This window comes from Branchiostoma lanceolatum, chromosome 5 (genome assembly GCF_035083965.1).
Source record: "Branchiostoma lanceolatum isolate klBraLanc5 chromosome 5, klBraLanc5.hap2, whole genome shotgun sequence".
Lineage (NCBI taxonomy): Eukaryota > Metazoa > Chordata > Leptocardii > Amphioxiformes > Branchiostomatidae > Branchiostoma > Branchiostoma lanceolatum.
In genome coordinates, this window is record NC_089726.1 from 1287901 (window position 1) to 1306443 (window position 18543).

At 45.3% G+C, this 18543-nt stretch overlaps 1 protein-coding gene across 2 annotated transcripts in view; it reads right to left on the reverse strand.

Moving 5' to 3' along the window:
* LOC136434341 (histamine H1 receptor-like) overlaps positions 1-18161 on the reverse strand; it is a 29518-nt gene extending 11357 nt beyond the window's left edge. For both annotated transcript variants that reach the window (XM_066427118.1, XM_066427117.1), the window contains exon 1: positions 16915-18161. In XM_066427118.1, coding sequence (XP_066283215.1) covers positions 16915-17304 — 390 coding nt within the window. In that variant the 5' untranslated portion in view covers positions 17305-18161. The remainder of the gene's footprint in view (positions 1-16914) is intronic.
* Positions 18162-18543: the final 382 nt, after the last annotated feature.

Below are 18543 nucleotides of genomic sequence, written 5' to 3' on the forward strand. Positions count from 1 at the left end.
TGTAGACATTGTTACCTGAGGTACCTTCGTAACCACCACTAGTCGGCATTAAAACCGATCCAACCAGTGGCAATGATTTCTTCCGCGCCATCGACCAGTGCCAATGTTGTGGTGCAGCTTTTTGTAAAACATAATAGGTGCTGTGGAAAGATGAAGAAAGCATTGATGTTTCTTGTAATTTGCTTCATATCAAGTCGTTGATTAAGACCAACAACAACATTTTTGCAGATTTCAATGAGAACGAAATGTAATTAGTGCTAGCTGTGTTTTTAGATTCTCATATCAGTGATACCTGTAAAAAAAGGCTTGTTGCCTGTGTGTATTTTCCCCTGTATAGTAATATAGAGCCATCAGCCAGACGAATCGGCTTTTCTTTCATCCCATTACAGCCTCACTTTCCGATAGAAATAGCCCACTGAGCCTTGGCCGATTACAGCTGCATTAAAAGTTGCCGCTGACGAATGAATCTTTCCTATATCGCTGAAAGCTGTTCAACCTTCTTTCCGCTTGCTCAACAGAATTCGATACATTCCATCCTATAGATGGATTCAACTTTTATTTATTGGCTCAGCATGTAGTTACAATGTACATGCCGGGGTTGCCCAACTAGCCGGAGGCTATTCCATAGACTCAACTACATTTTAGAAGAGACAACCCTTACTGTGTACAAAGAGGAAAATAAATCAGAGAAGAAATAGACATAAGAACTAATACTGTAAGTGATAGGTTAAACTCGACATGTTGAATTATTCATATACTTGTAGAGTCAATTCCATGTCACCGAGAGGGTTTTCAGATAATATTGCTAGTGAGTTCAAACAATTTTAGGTAAAAGACTATTCCAGTCAAAATGTTCTAAATTGTTCAAACAATCAAGAATGAAAGTTTGAACATGTTTGAACTTATAAATATATGTTGGAACTATTTGGAAAGTAATTGCACAAATATCTCTTTATTTAGAACAATTTTCAAACATCTATGTGATTGTTTCACTGTTTGAACATGTTGGAACAATTTGCATCATTTTTCAAATGGTAGATTTGGGTTATTGCCCCCATAAAAGTAGGTGCTAATCGCTTTCTATTGTCTGCCTCTGTATATTTTTAGATTTCACGTCTAGACCTTTGTCTTGAGGTGTCTATGCATGGCACCCAGGCCTAATCCCCTATACTTTGAAGGGATGTGTGAATTTCCCTGTTCACATCCCACTGACCCAGTTATACCATGTTGTTATAATGTTGGAACATATAGGAACAAATGATCAACCTATTTTCCAACAGTTTCGAAAATAATACAAATAACATCTGTAATGTTAGAAATTTGTCTAACATGTTGGAACACAGCAGAAACTATTTAGAACATCAAATGAATGTTGGAAATTGTTCTAAACAGTCACTTATCTCCCTTAGATTGTTACAAAGGTTTTGCAAATGTTAGAACAAAAGGCAACAAACACCCTCTCGGTAATGTGGAATCGACTCTACGTAGGTCAATCATTTTGTATCCTCTTGTTTGTTTGCATGTATAATTGTAGAAGACCTTACGAAAGTCGCTGTACTTTTGTTGTGTCAATAAAGATTGTCGTATATTGGTATCAAAGCCTCTAGGCGGGCCGCATACTAAACACGTTCCCTCCTGTTGTACGCTAAAGTAGTTTCATTGAGTCTGGTCAGGTTCCAGCTCCATTAGATGTTACAGCCGGAGCTCCTTTAGTGCAGGTTACTAATAGACTTAAGATCTTAAGGCGCTCGGGACTTTAAGGGTCTCTAAGGGCAGCTTTACGTCTCATCAGCCGCTAATCCGCTAATAAGACGCCGGCAGAAGACGTGAGGAGATTGATGACTCCTTCCTCCTCTAAGACGTTTCGCCCGTCGGAGCAGACTTAGCGGCTCCAGGTGTGCCGAGACGTCTTCTGGTGACGTCACGCCTGAGTTACCTGAGATACCTGCGGCTATACACACACTTAAACAAAGTACGAGAAACTCTTCAAGTTGTCAGATATCTCTTCTATGATCTTAAGAGTGAACCACCCCAAGGCGGAACGCACCAGTTTATATAAAGCCCCTGTCACACTTGTGCGTGTATACAAGCCCGCATGAGGTGCATATCAACATGTTATTTGTTAAGGTTAACTTTCCAACCGAAGAGGCAAATTTCTTTTGTTTGACAACTAGACTGTTCAACGGTGGGTCAAAGTAGAAAACAACTCCCTCCCCGCAAACTTAACTTAAACCCTAAAAATGTTGCTGCGGGACTCATACGGACCTGAATACACGCACAAGTGTGACAGGGCCTTAAGTACGAGCTGCGTAAGACCAGGCCGATAGGTTTGATCGAACTCAACCTTATCGGTATTGTGTGGAGTTATTTGAAGAAATATGCTGGAGGCGTGGCTTTCCTTAAACACGGGGTCTCCGGCTTTAAGTCCCAACCAGCAGCGTGTAGTTTTCGTCATCTTTCAGCTCTTCAGCTAATTGGGCAGCCATGGCCGTATGTTTTACTACAGCACTGCAAATAGCGAAACAAAGTTCCCTATATCTTTTTCAATAGAAATGAGTGAACATGAGGATTATTTTGCTGAAAATATTGTCACAACAGAGTGCTAAGCAGAAAATGCAGCATGTATCATTTTAAAGTCTTTGGTATGGCTCGATCGGGGATCGAACTCACGACCTACTGAATGCAAGGCGAACACTCTACTCACTTAATCTGGCACCAGTCTTTTCACCGATGGAAATAATCAAGAAGAATATGCCAACGGTTTTGGAGCAAATGGACTTCTGTCACAGCTCGCGTGTTAAGATCAAAGTGCTCTGGGTTACAAACCATTGACCCGTGGCGCAGTTCAGGTCAGGGGTCGTGACCTCTCATCGATCTAATGAACTAGAAACAGACCTAACGACATTAACCCGACTGTGTTTCCTGGAAATCGATTAAGTGAGAGAATTGCTTTTTGGACGCGTTTTCCCAGACCTTTAAGTGTATAGGGGTAGGTGCCCATCTCCGTTATATAGATAGCACTTGGACCACAAATGGCCACTACAGCACGGGGCTAGTACAGTTGTAGTGGAGTTTGTACAACTCCCGTGTTCTTTCCCATAAGCGTGAGTGCTAAGCAGAAAACACAGTTTGTACTAACTCATATCTATGTTGTAGTTTCTTTATGCTAGTACTTAACCACATGCCGGGAAGGCAGTACTCCCTATAACTGCCTTTATTTGTATGTGTGTACCTGTTTGTATGTCAATCTGTCTGTCTGTCTGTCTGTCTGTCTATGTTTCTGCGCCTCCCTAGTATAAACCCAGTGCAGTGTCGCCATCCATCCCTAGTGTTGTTGTTTGTTACTAAAAAAAGAATAACTAAAACTTCCTTCTCTCTCTCTCTCTCTGCGTGTCTGTCTGTTTGTCCGTGTGTCTACCTGTCCGTACCACACCCAGCACAGTGTCTCTATCCATCTCCAGTGCTTTCTTACTCAAAGAAAGTGAGGAAAACTCCCCCCCTCCTCTCTCTCTCTCTCTCTCTCTCTCTCTCTCTCTCTCTCTCTCTCTCTCTCTCTCTCTCTCTCTCTCTCTCTCTCCAGACGGTTCTCTGCCAGCGGGCGAGCAAGCAAAGCCGGTAAAACTGGCCCTGAAGCAAACCATAGCGGGATATTTCTGTAATCTGTGTGTTTGTCCGCGACTCCCGCCATACCCAATGCAGCGTGCTGCTGCTTGTTACAGAGAGAATTGATCCCTTCCTACGTGCGTGCGTGTGTGTACACAGGCGAGGGTCATGCCTTGTTAAGCCCACATCTGCCTAAACGCCGAGGAGAAACTTGACGGGATCGATCTTTCCTAAGTTCCCGCTTCTCGATCGATCTGCTTCAAGGCTGCCTGTGCGGCAACGAATGCAGGGTTATTCTACGTGATGCCGAGCGCACGACACGTGTTCGTACATCTCATTCGGCGGTAACCAGTCATCTATATGAAGCTGTGGGGTAGAGCACCTGGAGTCGCGCTTCGTAATACTGTTAACGTTAGGTTATTCTCTGATGAGGGGAAAGGAGCGTATGGGTGTTCTATGATTGTGAATAACTGCAACTTCTTGCAATTTCCTGTGATCCTCCTCCTCCATCCCTTTACTCTCTATATGGTGTAAGCTGCTGAAACCTGACTTTTCTGGCTGCCTGCAGGTTCCTACCGCGTGTATAGCTTGTACGACAACAGACGTATTCATCGATTCGTCCCCACGAGACATTTTTATCGGAAATCTCGCTCATTAGTCGCACACTAAATACAGTGACAACTTTTCCGGCTGTGCTGTAGATTCAATGTTAAAAAACTACTACTACTACTACTATTACTACTACTACTACTACTACTACTACTACTACTACTTCTACTTCTACTAGTACTACTACTTCTGCTAGTACTACTTTCCTTTAAGCGTTCTACTACTACTTTTCTTAAAACGTTGAATCGCGGATACTTTCTATCACTTATATATTGATTCGTCCCCACGAGATGTTTTTTTATCGGCAGTCTCGCTCATGAATCGCACACTAAATACAGTTACAGATTTTCCGGCTGCGCTGTAGATGTTGTAACTCTGCAGTCTGTATCTACACGCCTGACGAATCTCTTACAAAGAAACCAGCGATGTGATTTCGGTCCATCCATGCGTGATCTCACGAGTTTTATTTTCATTGCCGTGGGATTTTCAGACAGCTTGTGAACAGAACCGACCAATCGATCGCTTTGAAACTCATATTCGAATCAGCCATGTCCCGAAAAATTGCTTTTTAACCCTAAGTTGCGTTAACGACTAAATCTGACAAAACAAACTCGCCAGTGAGATGCTGTAAGGTGTCAGCTTCCAAAATATGTTTTCTGATTGACAATTTTGGCACTTTGGAAGTGATAGAAAGTATCCGCGATACAATGGTTAAAGAAAAGTAGTAGAAATTATTTTTAAACGTTAAATCACGGATACGTTCTATGGCATGGCTGATTCGAATCTGAGTTTCAAAGCGATCGATTGATCGGGGTGTGTGACAGAACTGAACATGGACAAGGATGTACGACAACCTAATTTTTTTTTTCGTTTTTTGACAGACAAGGACGACGTGGCACTGCACTCAAGTTTTTATAATTTATATTAACAGTGCCACGTACAGATAACAACATACCCATTTTAATTTTTATACACCTGGGCGAAGTGAGGAAAGTCGTGTAAAGTGCCTTTCCCAAGGGCACAACATCGGTGGCGTCAGGGAGATTCGAACTCGGGACTTCTTGGTTCTGAGTCGAACACCCTGCCGTTACGCCTAACGACCCCACTAGACAACCTAATTTGCCACAAGAATGCTGAATTTCGTACAACACGTCCAACACTGTGACGACATACGGAAGCCATTGGCTTATTTTTAAAAACAAAGGACGAAGATACACAACAAGTAACACAAATTACAAACAAAATGAAATTGCTGTTTTTAGGTGCATTGAAACTTTTGGGCCTTCATGTAGAGAAATTAGATATAATGGCAGCGTTTGGTGTCTGTCAAAGATATTCTAGCACAAAGAATGGAAGATCCTCGTAAAAGCAATGAAATATCATCTGACGGATTATTGAGATCCGTGACAAATTCTATTAAATCAGCGCCCATAAAGCTCCGGCATGGCGGATTTGATCAGGCAACAACTAACCATCGATCTGCGGCGCGCTGTGGGCGGTCCGGGAGACAACGCGGTTTACGTTAAAAGCGGGCAGAGGCGGTAAATGGAATCAAAAGTTATATCCTCAGACGACTAGATTACCGTTAAGCCAGTTCGGCATCAGGGAGTTTAGGATTCTGACATCCCAGCTAATGTGTGCATGATAGATAATTCAAATGCATCAAACTAGCCGGCTGTGGAGGGGAATTCGATATTTTCCTACAAGATTTTCCGCCGGCAGTTGCTTGTTTAAAGCCAATAAAAAAACTCGCCCTAAAGCACAACATAGCCGGAGTTTCTGAAAATCCGACATGGAGTAAACTCTCACTACAGATGATCCACCCCCATAACTCACGGAGGAGACTATATTATTTTAAAAGCGTGCGGAGACGAGAAAATTGAAGCAAAAGTCATATCCTGAGTCGACTACATTACAGTAAAGACCATTTTCAGCCGGCGGTTGCTTGTAAAGGAGCAGGAAAAGCTCGACTAAAAGCACATCATATCGGGAGTTTTAGCAAACCCTAAAGGATCAGTAATGTTGCTGGAGGAGAGCCGAACGCACCATGAAAGTTGGTTGTGAGGAAAGTTTTGACATTCTTCCAAAAGACTTTCTTTGACTTGGTTAAATTCGGAAAATCTCACTTTAATGCTTTGGTCACGCACATTTCCAAATCCTGGGCCCGCCCGGGCAGTTTGAAGGTACGAAAGGTATTACACAAAAGACAACAAAACACACAAACCGTAAGTCATCATGAGCATAATTTGTGTAACCGTTATTCCTTAACATTCACTTTTATTTTTCTTTCCCGCAAACAGCCCGGACGGGCCCCGGTTTGGAAATGGGACCATAGCATAAAGCAAGCCACAGCGTGAGTTTTCTGCAATCAGACTTAACTAGAGAACACTTTAAACTCATGTCGCCCTAGAATATTCAACCGCCATAAGAGGTCGTTACCAAAAGAACACTTGCAAGCAAGCAAATGAATGCCGGTAAAACTGGTCCTAAAGCAAACCACAGCGGGAGATTTCTGTAGTCCGACGTAGCTAGAGTAGAATCTCAGCTCATGTCGCCCTAGAGGATCCAACCCCCCATAAGGAAGAACTCGATATTTTCCCAGACGTCTTTCAGCCAGCGGGCAAGCAAGCAAAGCCGGTAAAACTGGCCCTTAAGCAAACCATAGCGGAGCTTTAGGAAATCCGACATAACTAGAGTAAAATCTCAGCTCATGTCGCCTTTGAAGATACACCTGCCCCATAAGAGGTTTTTACGAAACGAAGTCTATATTTTTCTCAGCGTAAAACCTCAGCTAATGTCACCCTAGACTAGTCGACTATCTAAAGTTTCGCTGATGGGGACGGATTTTATGCTTTCCAGTCGGTTTTCCGCCGGTGGGAGCGAGTATAAAGCCGGGAAAAACCTCGCCCAAGGAGGGAGTTTGAGGAAATCCGACACGATTAGACTAAATCTCAGGTAATGTTGCCATCGACGATCCAAAAGCTCCGCAAGCTCTCGTTATGTATGGGAATTCAATATTTTCCCAGACAGATTCCCGCAGTCGGGCGCACGTTTGAAGCTTTCCCTAAAGCAGACTGTAGCGGGAGTAGTAGCAAACCCGACGTAAAATCTCTTCTAATGTCGTCTCAGAATATCCAAACGCACCGTAAAAGTTTGTTACGGTGAAGCATTTCATGTTTTTGAGACCGTTTTACGCCTGTAGAGGCTCACGAATACATCCCTTCTGCTTGCAAAATGGCCCTAGAAATCAGCTGCACAGGAGTGAACAAGAGTTTTAGCACAACTAAATGATTGGAGTAAAGCCTCGGCTACTGTCAAAATGCCTCAGTAAGAGTTGGCAACGGTCTCGTCAAACATTCCATCAGCCAGAGCCTGATGACGGTGAAGAATCTAATGTTTGCCAAATTTTAACTTAAGGTTTTAACTTGCCGTCGGGTGCACGTTTAAACCTTGCCAACTTTAATCACGTAATAGCTGGAGCTGTAGGATACAGACGTGATTTTAGTAAGATCTCAGCTAATGTCGACATTCTTCATTCAAACGCATCATAAAAGTCGGTTTCGGCGAATAATGTGATGTTTTCCAGACCGTTTTTCGCAGGCGGAGCGCAGCTACAAAGCCTGGAAAAACTTGCCCTCAAGCAAACCATAGCGGGATCAGACATGATGGCAACGACATTTCGGCTAATGTTGCCATGGACCATCCAATCACACTGTTAGCTCTGTTTACGGCAAAGAATTCAATATCTTTCCAGATAGTTCTCCACCGACGGATGCACGTTTGAAACTTGCCCTGAAGGCAAGCCGTAGAGGGAGTTTGAGGAAATCCGACAAAATTTCAGCTAATGTCGCCATTGACCATTCAAACTCACTGGAATTGCCGATGACGAATTTCATGGAATTCCAAGTTTAAAGGTTTTCCGCCGTCAGTTGCACGCTTAACCTTGCCGACATAAATCACACCATAGCTAGAGCTGTAGGATACCGACATTATTATAGTACGATCTCAGTTAATGTCGACATTCTTCATTCAAATGCACCATAAAAGGTGGTTACGGAGAATATTTTGAAGTTTTCTAGACGATTTTCCTTCGGCGAGGCGCAGGTACAAAACATTTGCCCTGCAGTAACCCATAGCAGGATCTTAGGAACTCCGACATAATTACAGCGAAATCTGATCTGATGTCGCCATCGACCATCCAGACCCACCGTTAGCCCTCATTACGGGGAGATTGAAAGTTTTCCGAGACATCTTTCCGCCACTGGGCGCGGTTATAAATGCTCAGATAGACGAAGACATCGATAAAGAAGTATTTTTATCCCCCGTCTGAAGGTTGGAAGTGGTTTGGAAGCTGAGGATGGAGGGTTTGAGCTGCACTGTCGGCGCCCTGAGTTATGGGTATCGACTTCCGTTACGTCATGGACAGGGGGGTGGATGGAAGGTCGCTCCGTAAATCCTTGTTAACGTCTTAAAATAGAAACAACGACTCAAGAAACAGAGCGCTGTGGGGGAGTGATGGCTCTGTTTGTATTCTCACATCATCAATCATTTCTATTGTACTTGTACTGTACATGTTTCTTTGAAAAGTCTTTTTCCTCTTCGTGAATTTCTGTTTTGTCCTCTTTTAAGGTCATGCATATTGATAGTTTTCGTTCCGTTTTTTATTATTAAACAACAGAAGAATATACAGGACACAGAGGTGATGCACTCTAGCTAAAGCTAATATTAAACATCACCTCTGGAAATAAAAATTACAACTTACATAGACAAGTACAATAACAATAAGAAACAGCAATTGGGTCGTTCGTTCCGTTTGTAGCCGACATGTACATCACAAGCTTAAGCAGAATGAATGCTGAATTTGGAATAACGGCTCGTATCGTGTTATGCTTAGGTCCCAATTGGAAAAAATGGGTCCCGCCAGGTAGGTCACGAGCTGGTTTTTTGGCACTTTCGGGCGTGGCCCCTACGTGGCCCCGTGGGGCACCCTGCGGCTGCCGGGCTATTTTGGGGCGTATTATTTTAATTCAGAACTAACAAATAGACGCCGTGTATATGGTAATTGTAAGATTATTTTGTCTTCTATATCCTATTTTTCGTTCCCGCAAACTGCCCGACCGGGCCCCGCTTTGGAAATGTGACCTAAGCATTCACGGAGAAGAAATATGATTAAGTATCAGCTTGTAAAGTTTCCTTTCTCCGTCTTCCGATGTCTGTAGAAATCCGTGAACGTAAGGATGGCTGGTTTTACACACATCTGTTTTCCTCCCCATCCCCTCCCTACAGATGGTAAAGTATCGGCCTGTAAACTTTCCTACCCTCCCTGTCGTGCGGCGTCTACAGTTATAGGAAGGTCTACATGCGGCGTTGCGAGCCACTTTGATGCACCGTTAATCATAGCCGGTCCGCTGTAATTCAACTTTAAGCTTTGATGGTAAAATAAAAGCTTGTAAACTTTCATACTCTCAATGTTGTGCGACGTCTATAGACAGGTTGTTATTGGAAGGTCTGCATGCCTTTTTCCATGAGCCGTAGCAAGCTAATCTGATGCACCGTTAATCATAGCCAGTAGGGGTGGGTACCGGTACCGTGTACCGGTACAAAACCGGTATTTCTTAATGGACCGGTCCAAAAAAACCGGTCCGTAAAAAATCAGTGGACCGGCCTATGGACCGATTAGAAAATTCATAGTACCAGGCGGCCACATAACTGGTCTAAGAAAATACAAAACAGCAGATTTAACTTCGTTTTCGAAGACGTTAGCTGTGAATTATACCTAGAAACACTTAAAGGAATAGTAAACAGACGGCGAGAAGAGTATAATCATAATTTTGAGACAAAGTGCAAACCTAAGAAATTATATCGTTCCAGACATGACGTTTGGAGACTTTTGCGTGTGTCTCGCTCTCCAAAATATGATGTACTGCGACACTACTATAATCAGGTACAGGTACAGGTCCGGACCTGGACCTGACCCTCTGGACCTGGACCTGGACCGGACCTGAATTGTTTGTACCGGTACCCACCCCTAATAGCCAGCCCCTTGTAATTCAACTTTAAGCTTTGATGGTAAAGTCAAAGCTTTTTAGCTTGTTAACTTCCCTATCCTCCCTGTCGTGCGGTATCCATAGACAGGTAGTTATGGGAGGGTCGGTAGAATATCTTCCCATGAGACGTAGCGAGCCATGGCCACTATACCGTTAATCATAGCCAGCCTGCATGCTGTAATTCAACTTTAAGCTTTGATGGTAAAATAAAAAGCTTGCAAAGTTTCATACTCTCCATGTCGTGCGGCGTCCATATACATAAGTGCTTATGGGAGGGTCTGCAGGATTTCTTTCCGTGAGGCGTAGCGAGCTACTTCACCGTTAATAATAGCCAGCCTGCTGTAATTCAACGTTAAGCCTTGATGGTAAAATGAAAGCTTGTTAACTTTCCTACTCTCCACGTCGTGCGTCGTCCATATACACGTAGTTATAGAAGGATTTGCGTGCTTTCGTTCCGTGAAGCGTAGCGAGCTGTTCTGATTCACCGTTAATCATAGCCAGCCCCCTGTAATTCAACTCTAAGCTTTGATGGTAAAGTAAAAGATTCTTAGCTTGTAAACTTTCCTACCCTCCCTGTCGTGCGCTGTCAACAGACAGGTAGTTATATAAGGGTCTGCAGGATTTCTTTCCGTCTCGTATCTCACCAACACACTTAATAGTCATGCTTTTAAGTACCAGAGTTATCAGCCAAGGATTGATGTGTTCAAAAATTCGTATTTCCCGAGAACCATCGTAGAATGGAACTCGTTGTCATCAAGTACTGTAGGACCTTCCTCACTAAGTAGCTTTAAAGAACGGTTGCAGTCAGATATGCAAAGACTAGGTGTAACAGACCGTTCGGTGTAATGTGACCAGCTGCTGCTGCGCCGCGTGCCTGCGAAGCTGGTGTGTTACGCCTAATGGTGGTTATACCGGCTATATAGATACAGATACAGCACAAGATCTGCAAAACGGAATGATTTCAAACTACCCAAACCAAGAACAACATCTGCAACAAAGTCTTTCCTGTACCGGTGCACAAAATCCTAAAATACTAGTACTCTTCCACATCACATCATCTGTTCCATCCTCATTCGAAATACTCATCAAAGACAAAATGAAAACGGGCACAAACATTATGAACTGGTAGCAAATTGAAATTGATGTAAACATGTATAAATTATGTAATGTTATGTGTATGTGTTTCAATGCAATGTGCCATAGTAATTACCTACTTAATTGGAGTTCATACGTTGTTTGTTCTGATTTTGTGGTGTAAACTTGTGTGGTGTAGAAAACTGCTTGGTGGAAACTGCGTGCCAGCGGCCGCGGTATACGGTAGATTCTGTGTAGTGTAACCCGGTGTGGTGTAACGTTAAACCTGTGTGGTGTAAATCTGTGTACTGTAAACCTGTGTGGTGGTATAGCCAGTGTGGCGGATACCTGTGTGGCGGAAACTTGCGTGGTGGAAATCTGTGTATTGTAAACCGGTGGTGGTACAGCCAGTGAGGCGGATACCTGTGTAAAGTAAACAGGTGGTGATACAGCCAGTAAGGCGGAGACCTGTGTAAAGTAAACAGGTGGTGATACAGCCAGTAAGGCGGAGACCTGTGTAAAGTAAACAGGTGGTGATACAGCCAGTAAGGCGGAGACCTGTGTAAAGTAAACAGGTGGTGATACAGCCAGTAAGGCGGAGACCTGTGTAAAGTAAACAGGTGGTGGTACAGCCAGTGTGGCGGATACCTGTGTAAAGTAAACAGGTGGTGGCACAGCCAGTGAGGCGGTAACCTGTGTAAAGTAAACAGGTGGTGGTACAGCCAGTGAGGCGGTAACCTGTGTAAAGTAAACAGGTGGTGGTACAGCCAGTGTGGCGGATACCTGTGTAAAGTAAACAGGTGGTGGTACAGCCAGTGTGGCGGGAACCTGTGTAGTGTAAACCTGTTGTGTTGGTACAGCCAGTGTGGCGGAAATCAGTGTGGTGTAAACCTGTTGTGTTCGTACAACCTGTGTGGTGTAAACCTGTTGTGTTGGTACAGCTAGTGTGGTAGAAACCTGTGTGGCATACGTCTGTGTGGGTGATAATTTTTCAATAACAAAATGGAACTCCATTACACTTGCATTTTCCTGGCCCTTTGTCTGATGCTTGGCAAGGCTCAGCCAGGAGCACAGCCAATAGACAAACACGAGATAAAGGACGTACATGTCACATGCGACTTCAGAACTGACTGCACCTCTGACTGGGCCACGTTTGCCTTTATGATTAAGCACAGTGGGGTGAATGGGACTCATTTCGGACACAAGAAAATAATGATGCACAATGATAGTACAAAGTTATCATTGATTATGATTTTGCTTCTAAGTGGAGATGTCGAGATAAATCCTGGGCCTAGACCGCCAAAGTTTCCCTGCGGGAGCTGTAACAAAGCTGTACAACATACCCATACTGCAATTTGTTGTGACGGCTGCGATAAATGGTATCATAAAGACTGCATTGAGCTATGTTCTCAGGTGTATACTGCATTAGAAACACACCAATCATACTCGTGGATTTGCTGTGACTGTGGCATACCAAACTTTGCATCAGCTATGTTTGACATAACTGATGATACTTTTCATTCAGTAAACTCATTTGATACACTGAGCTCTAGTGCAAGCTTGACAGATGACTCCCCGGTTGCTACATCCACTCCACTTAGATCTAAGCAGGGTAACCCCAATATGAGGGGTCGTGGTTTCAAAAAGACCAATGGTAAACTCTTACTGGTAAACTGCCAGAGTATTCGAAACAAAAAAGCCGAACTGGCGACTGTAATTGACACGTACAAACCAGATATAATAGCAGGCACAGAGTCATGGCTCAATCAAGACATAGCAAGCAGTGAGATATTCCCTGACAACTACATAGCTCACCGTAAAGATAGACAGACTGGCCCTGGAGGTGGTGTATTCCAGGTTAACAGGGATGATTTGATTGTCACACACAGGCCAGATCTAGACACAGACTGTGAGATCATTTGGACACAGACTCAACTAGCAGGAAAGAAACCACTAATGATTGGTACATACTATAGACCTCCATCGGACCAGGGCAATAGCCTGGATGAACTGGACAAGTCCATAAGTAAGATGGGACCTAAAATCAACTCTGACAACGTGATCATTCTTGGAGACTTTAACACACCTGGTATAAATTGGGATGCTAGCACTACAGATAACACTCAGAGCAATTCAGGACAGGCACAGAAGCTACTGCACTTAGTGGATAACCATGGCTTATTCCAAACAGTTCAAGAGCCCACTAGGAATGGTAATCTTTTGGACCTGGTCTTAGTTAATAACCCAAACATAATCGAAAAGACCACAGTAGTTCCTGGAATAAGTGACCACGACATGGTATTGGTGGATGTCAACCTTGCACCCAAACAAAACAGGAAACCCAAGAGAAAAGTGTACATTCGAACTAAAGCTGATGAACCGGCCATCAAGAGTGACCTAAGTGATTATGCAACGAACTTTAACAAACGAACCGAGGATATGTCCGTGACACAGAAGTGGGATGATTTTAAAGACAAAATAAAGCACACGATGAACTTGCACATCCCTAGTAAAACATGCATATAACAAACAAACGAAACCCAATTGTAACCACCTACCAGTTCTGTGGACAGGCTCTAGCAACAGCAAAGAGCCACCCGTACCTAGGCGTTACATTAACAACGGGGCTAAAGTGGAACACCCATATCAACAAAGTAACAACTAAGGCTAAACAGACATTGGGAGTGATCAAACGTAATTTGTGGGCATGCCCAGCAAAGGTAAAATCACTTGCATACACGTCTCTAGTAAGACCAAACCTTGAATATGCTGCAACAGTTTGGGATCCATACACAAAGAAGGATATAGATAAACTGGAGAGGGTGCAGAACCAAGCTGACAGATTCTGCACGAACAACTATGAAAGGGGCGCCAGTGTAACAAAAATGAAAGCAGATCTGCAATGGATGTCACTTGAGGACAGGAGAACAATGTCCAGACTTTGCATGATGTACAAGATGACTAATAAACTTGTGGACGTACCGTCTGATAAGTATCTAATGCCAGCTCAGAAGAGGACCAGAAATAGTCATGCTTTTAAGTACCAGAGTTATCAGCCAAGGATTGACGTGTTCAAAAATTCGTATTTCCCGAGAACCATAGTAGAATGGAACTCGTTGTCATCAAGTACTGTAGGAGCTTCATCACTAAGTAGCTTTAAAGAACGGTTGCAGTCAGATATGCAAAGACTAGGTGTAACAGACCGTTCGGTGTAATATGACCAGCTGCTGCCGCGCCGCGTGCCTGCGAAGCTGGTGTGTTACGCCTGATGGCGGTTATACCGGCTATATAGATACAGATACAGATACAGATGTTATGTGACTCCAGGAAGAGTAGTAAAGTACACTTGTGTACTCACTAATGGAGTCGTTTTACCAATAAACCAATAAACCATGAGACGTAGCGAGCTATTTCACCGTTTATCATAGCCAGCCTGCTATATGTCAACGTTAAGCCTTGATAGTAAAATGAAAGCTTGTAAACTTTCCTACCCTCCCTGTCTGCGGCGTCCACAGATAGGTAGTTATAGGAAGGTCTACATGCCTTTTTCCGTGAGGCGTTGCGAGCTACTTCGATGCAACGTTAATCATAGCCAGCCCATTCTAATTCAACGTTAAGTTTTGATGGTAAAATAAAAGCTTCTTAACTTTCGTTGACTGCAGATTGTAATTATACTAGTAGTTTGTCTGTAAATCATATATGTAGTAGCGTCTATATAATATGCTAATATAAAATGTGTGATTTTCAAGACCTTCCCCAGCTTTAAATGTTGCTCGGTCCCGCTCATTGTGTGGGAGCCCATGCTGTTAAGTTTCGTCGTTAAATCTGTCATTCTAAGCTTCAAAAGATGCCCTTTTCACCAGTCTCATGTCATGAAGTTCATATATTATTCAAATTTTTTTCACCAACCCAACACGTAAATAATAAATTTCATCTACAGATGGTAAAGTATCGGCCTGCAAAGCCCCCCTATCGTCCCTGTCGTGTGTCGTCAACAGACAAGTAATTATAGGAGGGTCTGCATGTATTCTTTTTCTGAGGCGTAGCGAGCTATATTTTATGAAATCATATCCACCCCGGCCCCTTTGGTTCAACCTCAAGCGTTTTCGGCAAACTACCCAAGCCAAGTTCACGTTAGGCGTTTTCAGTCCTCCTAAATTTACCGTCCCGTCCCTAATAAGTTTAGCATTAAGCGTTGCCAGGATTCCCCCATACAGACCCCCTTATAACCAACCGTAACCGTGGATAATAAAGGCCCATCAACGTGACGTTCACGTCTGCGATAACCAGCGGCAGAGACGACAGTAAAACGCTTTGCGCCTGTAAAATCCGTCATGCTTATAAAAGTAGTTACCGAGGATCCGTTTTTAATGAGAAAGCACGACAGGGGGCTGGAGTTGTCCTTTACTGTGAGACCGCCTGTCGCACTGAAGGAGGGTTAGAGAAAGTCGAAAATTTGTGAGTATAAGATAACTTTTTATAACTTGGAGATTGTATCTGGTCGGCTGTTTACTTTTTACAGATATATGCGACTCCAAAACTTTCCTGGCGACTTTGCGAGAAAGAGACAGATTTTGAGTGTTCATCGTGATCGGGACTAGCCTGAACGTGCCCTGAATTGTCTGGGTCTGCATTATTTCCGTCCATCTCAAATCCTGCAAACAATCCCAGTAAACAGCCTGTAACCTTGCGTCAAGGGCGGAGTTAGGAAGATACCCCATTCAACCGTACCCAGCACGAATGTACAAGAAAGGTCTTTCATTAATTCATTATTCTAGTTTGTTTCGTATATCACTGTTGTCCCCCTGACAGAGGGCCCATCGAAGCGCCACGTACCTGACAGAGCGCCTGTGACATACCTAACAGAGCGCGAGTCCGAAGCGCCACGTACCTGACAGAGCACCAACGGAAGCGCCACCTCCCTGACAGCGTCCGCCGAAGCGCTACCCACCTGACAGACCGCCAGCCCACAGCGACATGCACCTGACAGAGCGTACCTGACAGAGCGCCTTCGACGCACCTGCCAGAGCATACCTGACAGAGCATACCTGACAGAGCATACCTGACAGAGCATACCTGACAGAGCATACCTGACAGAGCGCGAGCCCGAAGCGACACGCACCTGACAGAGCATACCTGACAGAGCGCCTTCGACGCACCTGACAGAGCGCCTTTGACGTATCTGGAAAAGCACCTATGACGTACCTAACAAGCTTAAGGCACCTTTTAAAACCTGACAGACCGCCAGCCGAAGCGCTACCCACCTGACAGAGCGCGAGCCCGAAGCGCCACGTATCTGAAAAAGCGCCTATGACGTACCTGACAGAGCGCGTGTTACGTGCCGGACAAAGCACCTGTGACATACCTGACAGAGCGACACGTACCTGACAGAGCGCCACGTGCCTGACAGAGCGCTACCCACCTGACAGAGCGCAAGCCCGAAGCGACACGTACCTGACACAGCGTCCGCCGAAGCGCTACCCACCTAACAGAGCGCGAGCCGAAGCGACACGTATCTGGAAAAGCGCCTATGACGTGCCTTACAAAGCGCTTGCGACGTACCTGACAGAGCGACACGTACCTGACAGAGCGCGAGCCCAAAGCGCCACTCCTCGGCCAGGATGTAGGCGGTGCTGAGCGACATGACGCCCGTCCCCACCACCAGGTCCGACACCGCCAGGCTCACGATGAAGAAGTTGCTAACCGTCTGCAGTTCCTTGTTGGTCCGCACGGCGTGCAGCACCATGGCGTTGCCGACGCAGGTGACCAGGCACAGGCAGGCCAGGACGATCCCGAGCGCCGTGTCCTTCCACACCGCCGTGGTGGTGTACCTCCACAGGCGGCCGTCGGGTTCGAGGCTGCCCGCCGACCACCCGTCCGGCGCCCCGGTGGCGTTGCACGGCAGGAGCAGCTCGAGCGGGGAGCTGCCGTTAGGCGCGGCCGTCAGCTGGCAGGTGATGTTGAAGGCCATAGCTCACTCTCACTCTCGTCTCTTCGTGAACTAGTCCTAAAACGCAACAAAGTCACGAACAAGTTAGTTTTATGTTGTCAAAGGCACCACCGTTCTGCGGGTTTCATCCCACCGTGATGTCGGCACGTGAACTAGACCTGTAATCCGAGAAGGCGTGTTTTATCGCTCCGTGTCCTCACGAGGATAACCCTCCTCCTACGTCACCTCGTCACGTGCAGGCCACGTGATCGCGGAAACGGAACGCCCGGGGGGGCTGAAGTCAGACTTAGCTCGTCAAATTTTCCCGGCTTTCCGGCTGGCTGAAGCGGCCCGCAATTTCGTTTTTCATTTCGGGCCGGTGTCGGCCTCAGCAGGCGTGATAATCCCGCGCCCCCGGCGGAATCAATCTCGCGGCTCCGCGGCGGGACTGACAAGTTGTTATTAAAAGTCGCCCCCTCCGGGAATGTTCTCCGGGAATGTAGAGTCGGGGACTTAATCCGATTACGCGATGGATGAGGCGTGTTGCGATATTAGCTGTCAGCCCGCAGCGGTGAGCAACCCAGCTGTCAGGCGCGGTGACGGACGGAGGGAGTAATCATACCGCGCTGATTAGGGCTGTGGTCTGCTTGTAGGGAAGGTCGGATGGAGGTTTCAACGCTAACCGCTCATAGCAAGGTCATAATTGGGGGAAAAGTTGTCGATGTCTGAAGAAATGTTCATCACTCCAAAGTGTCACTCTTCGGAAGAAAACAGGATGGGATAAATCCGCCAGGGATTCCAGAATCCAATATATATACAGTCAAATTTTAATTAAGAAACTCTCAAGGACGGGAACGGCTTCTAATCATCGTTGTCTGTCACGTCTTGAAAACTCCTTTTCCTTTGAGACTTTTATGTGATGTAAGACTATCCGTGTAAGCCCAAACTGGTGAGTAACCCTCGCGCGTTCGATGAACTGCCGAGGTCAGTGCCCTTCCCCGCGGCTGTATCAAACGGATCACCGGACCTGCGACACGTTTAGATCGTTTGCAATCCGTAAATGAAAATCCCCCTAGGCATCAGCACTAGCACTTCCAAGGAGCGACCTCTCATCTCCACCGTCTTAAAGGCTCCTTAGATAGTCGCCGTTATTGATGAGCCAATCGGAGGACAATGATTGCCGCGGGAAGACTCCGATGCTTCTTCCCCGCCCTCAGAATCCGCCTTTGTGGAGCTTCCTCCCGTCTAAGTTCTCCGGTTCCCGCCGGCCGGCACGTTTCC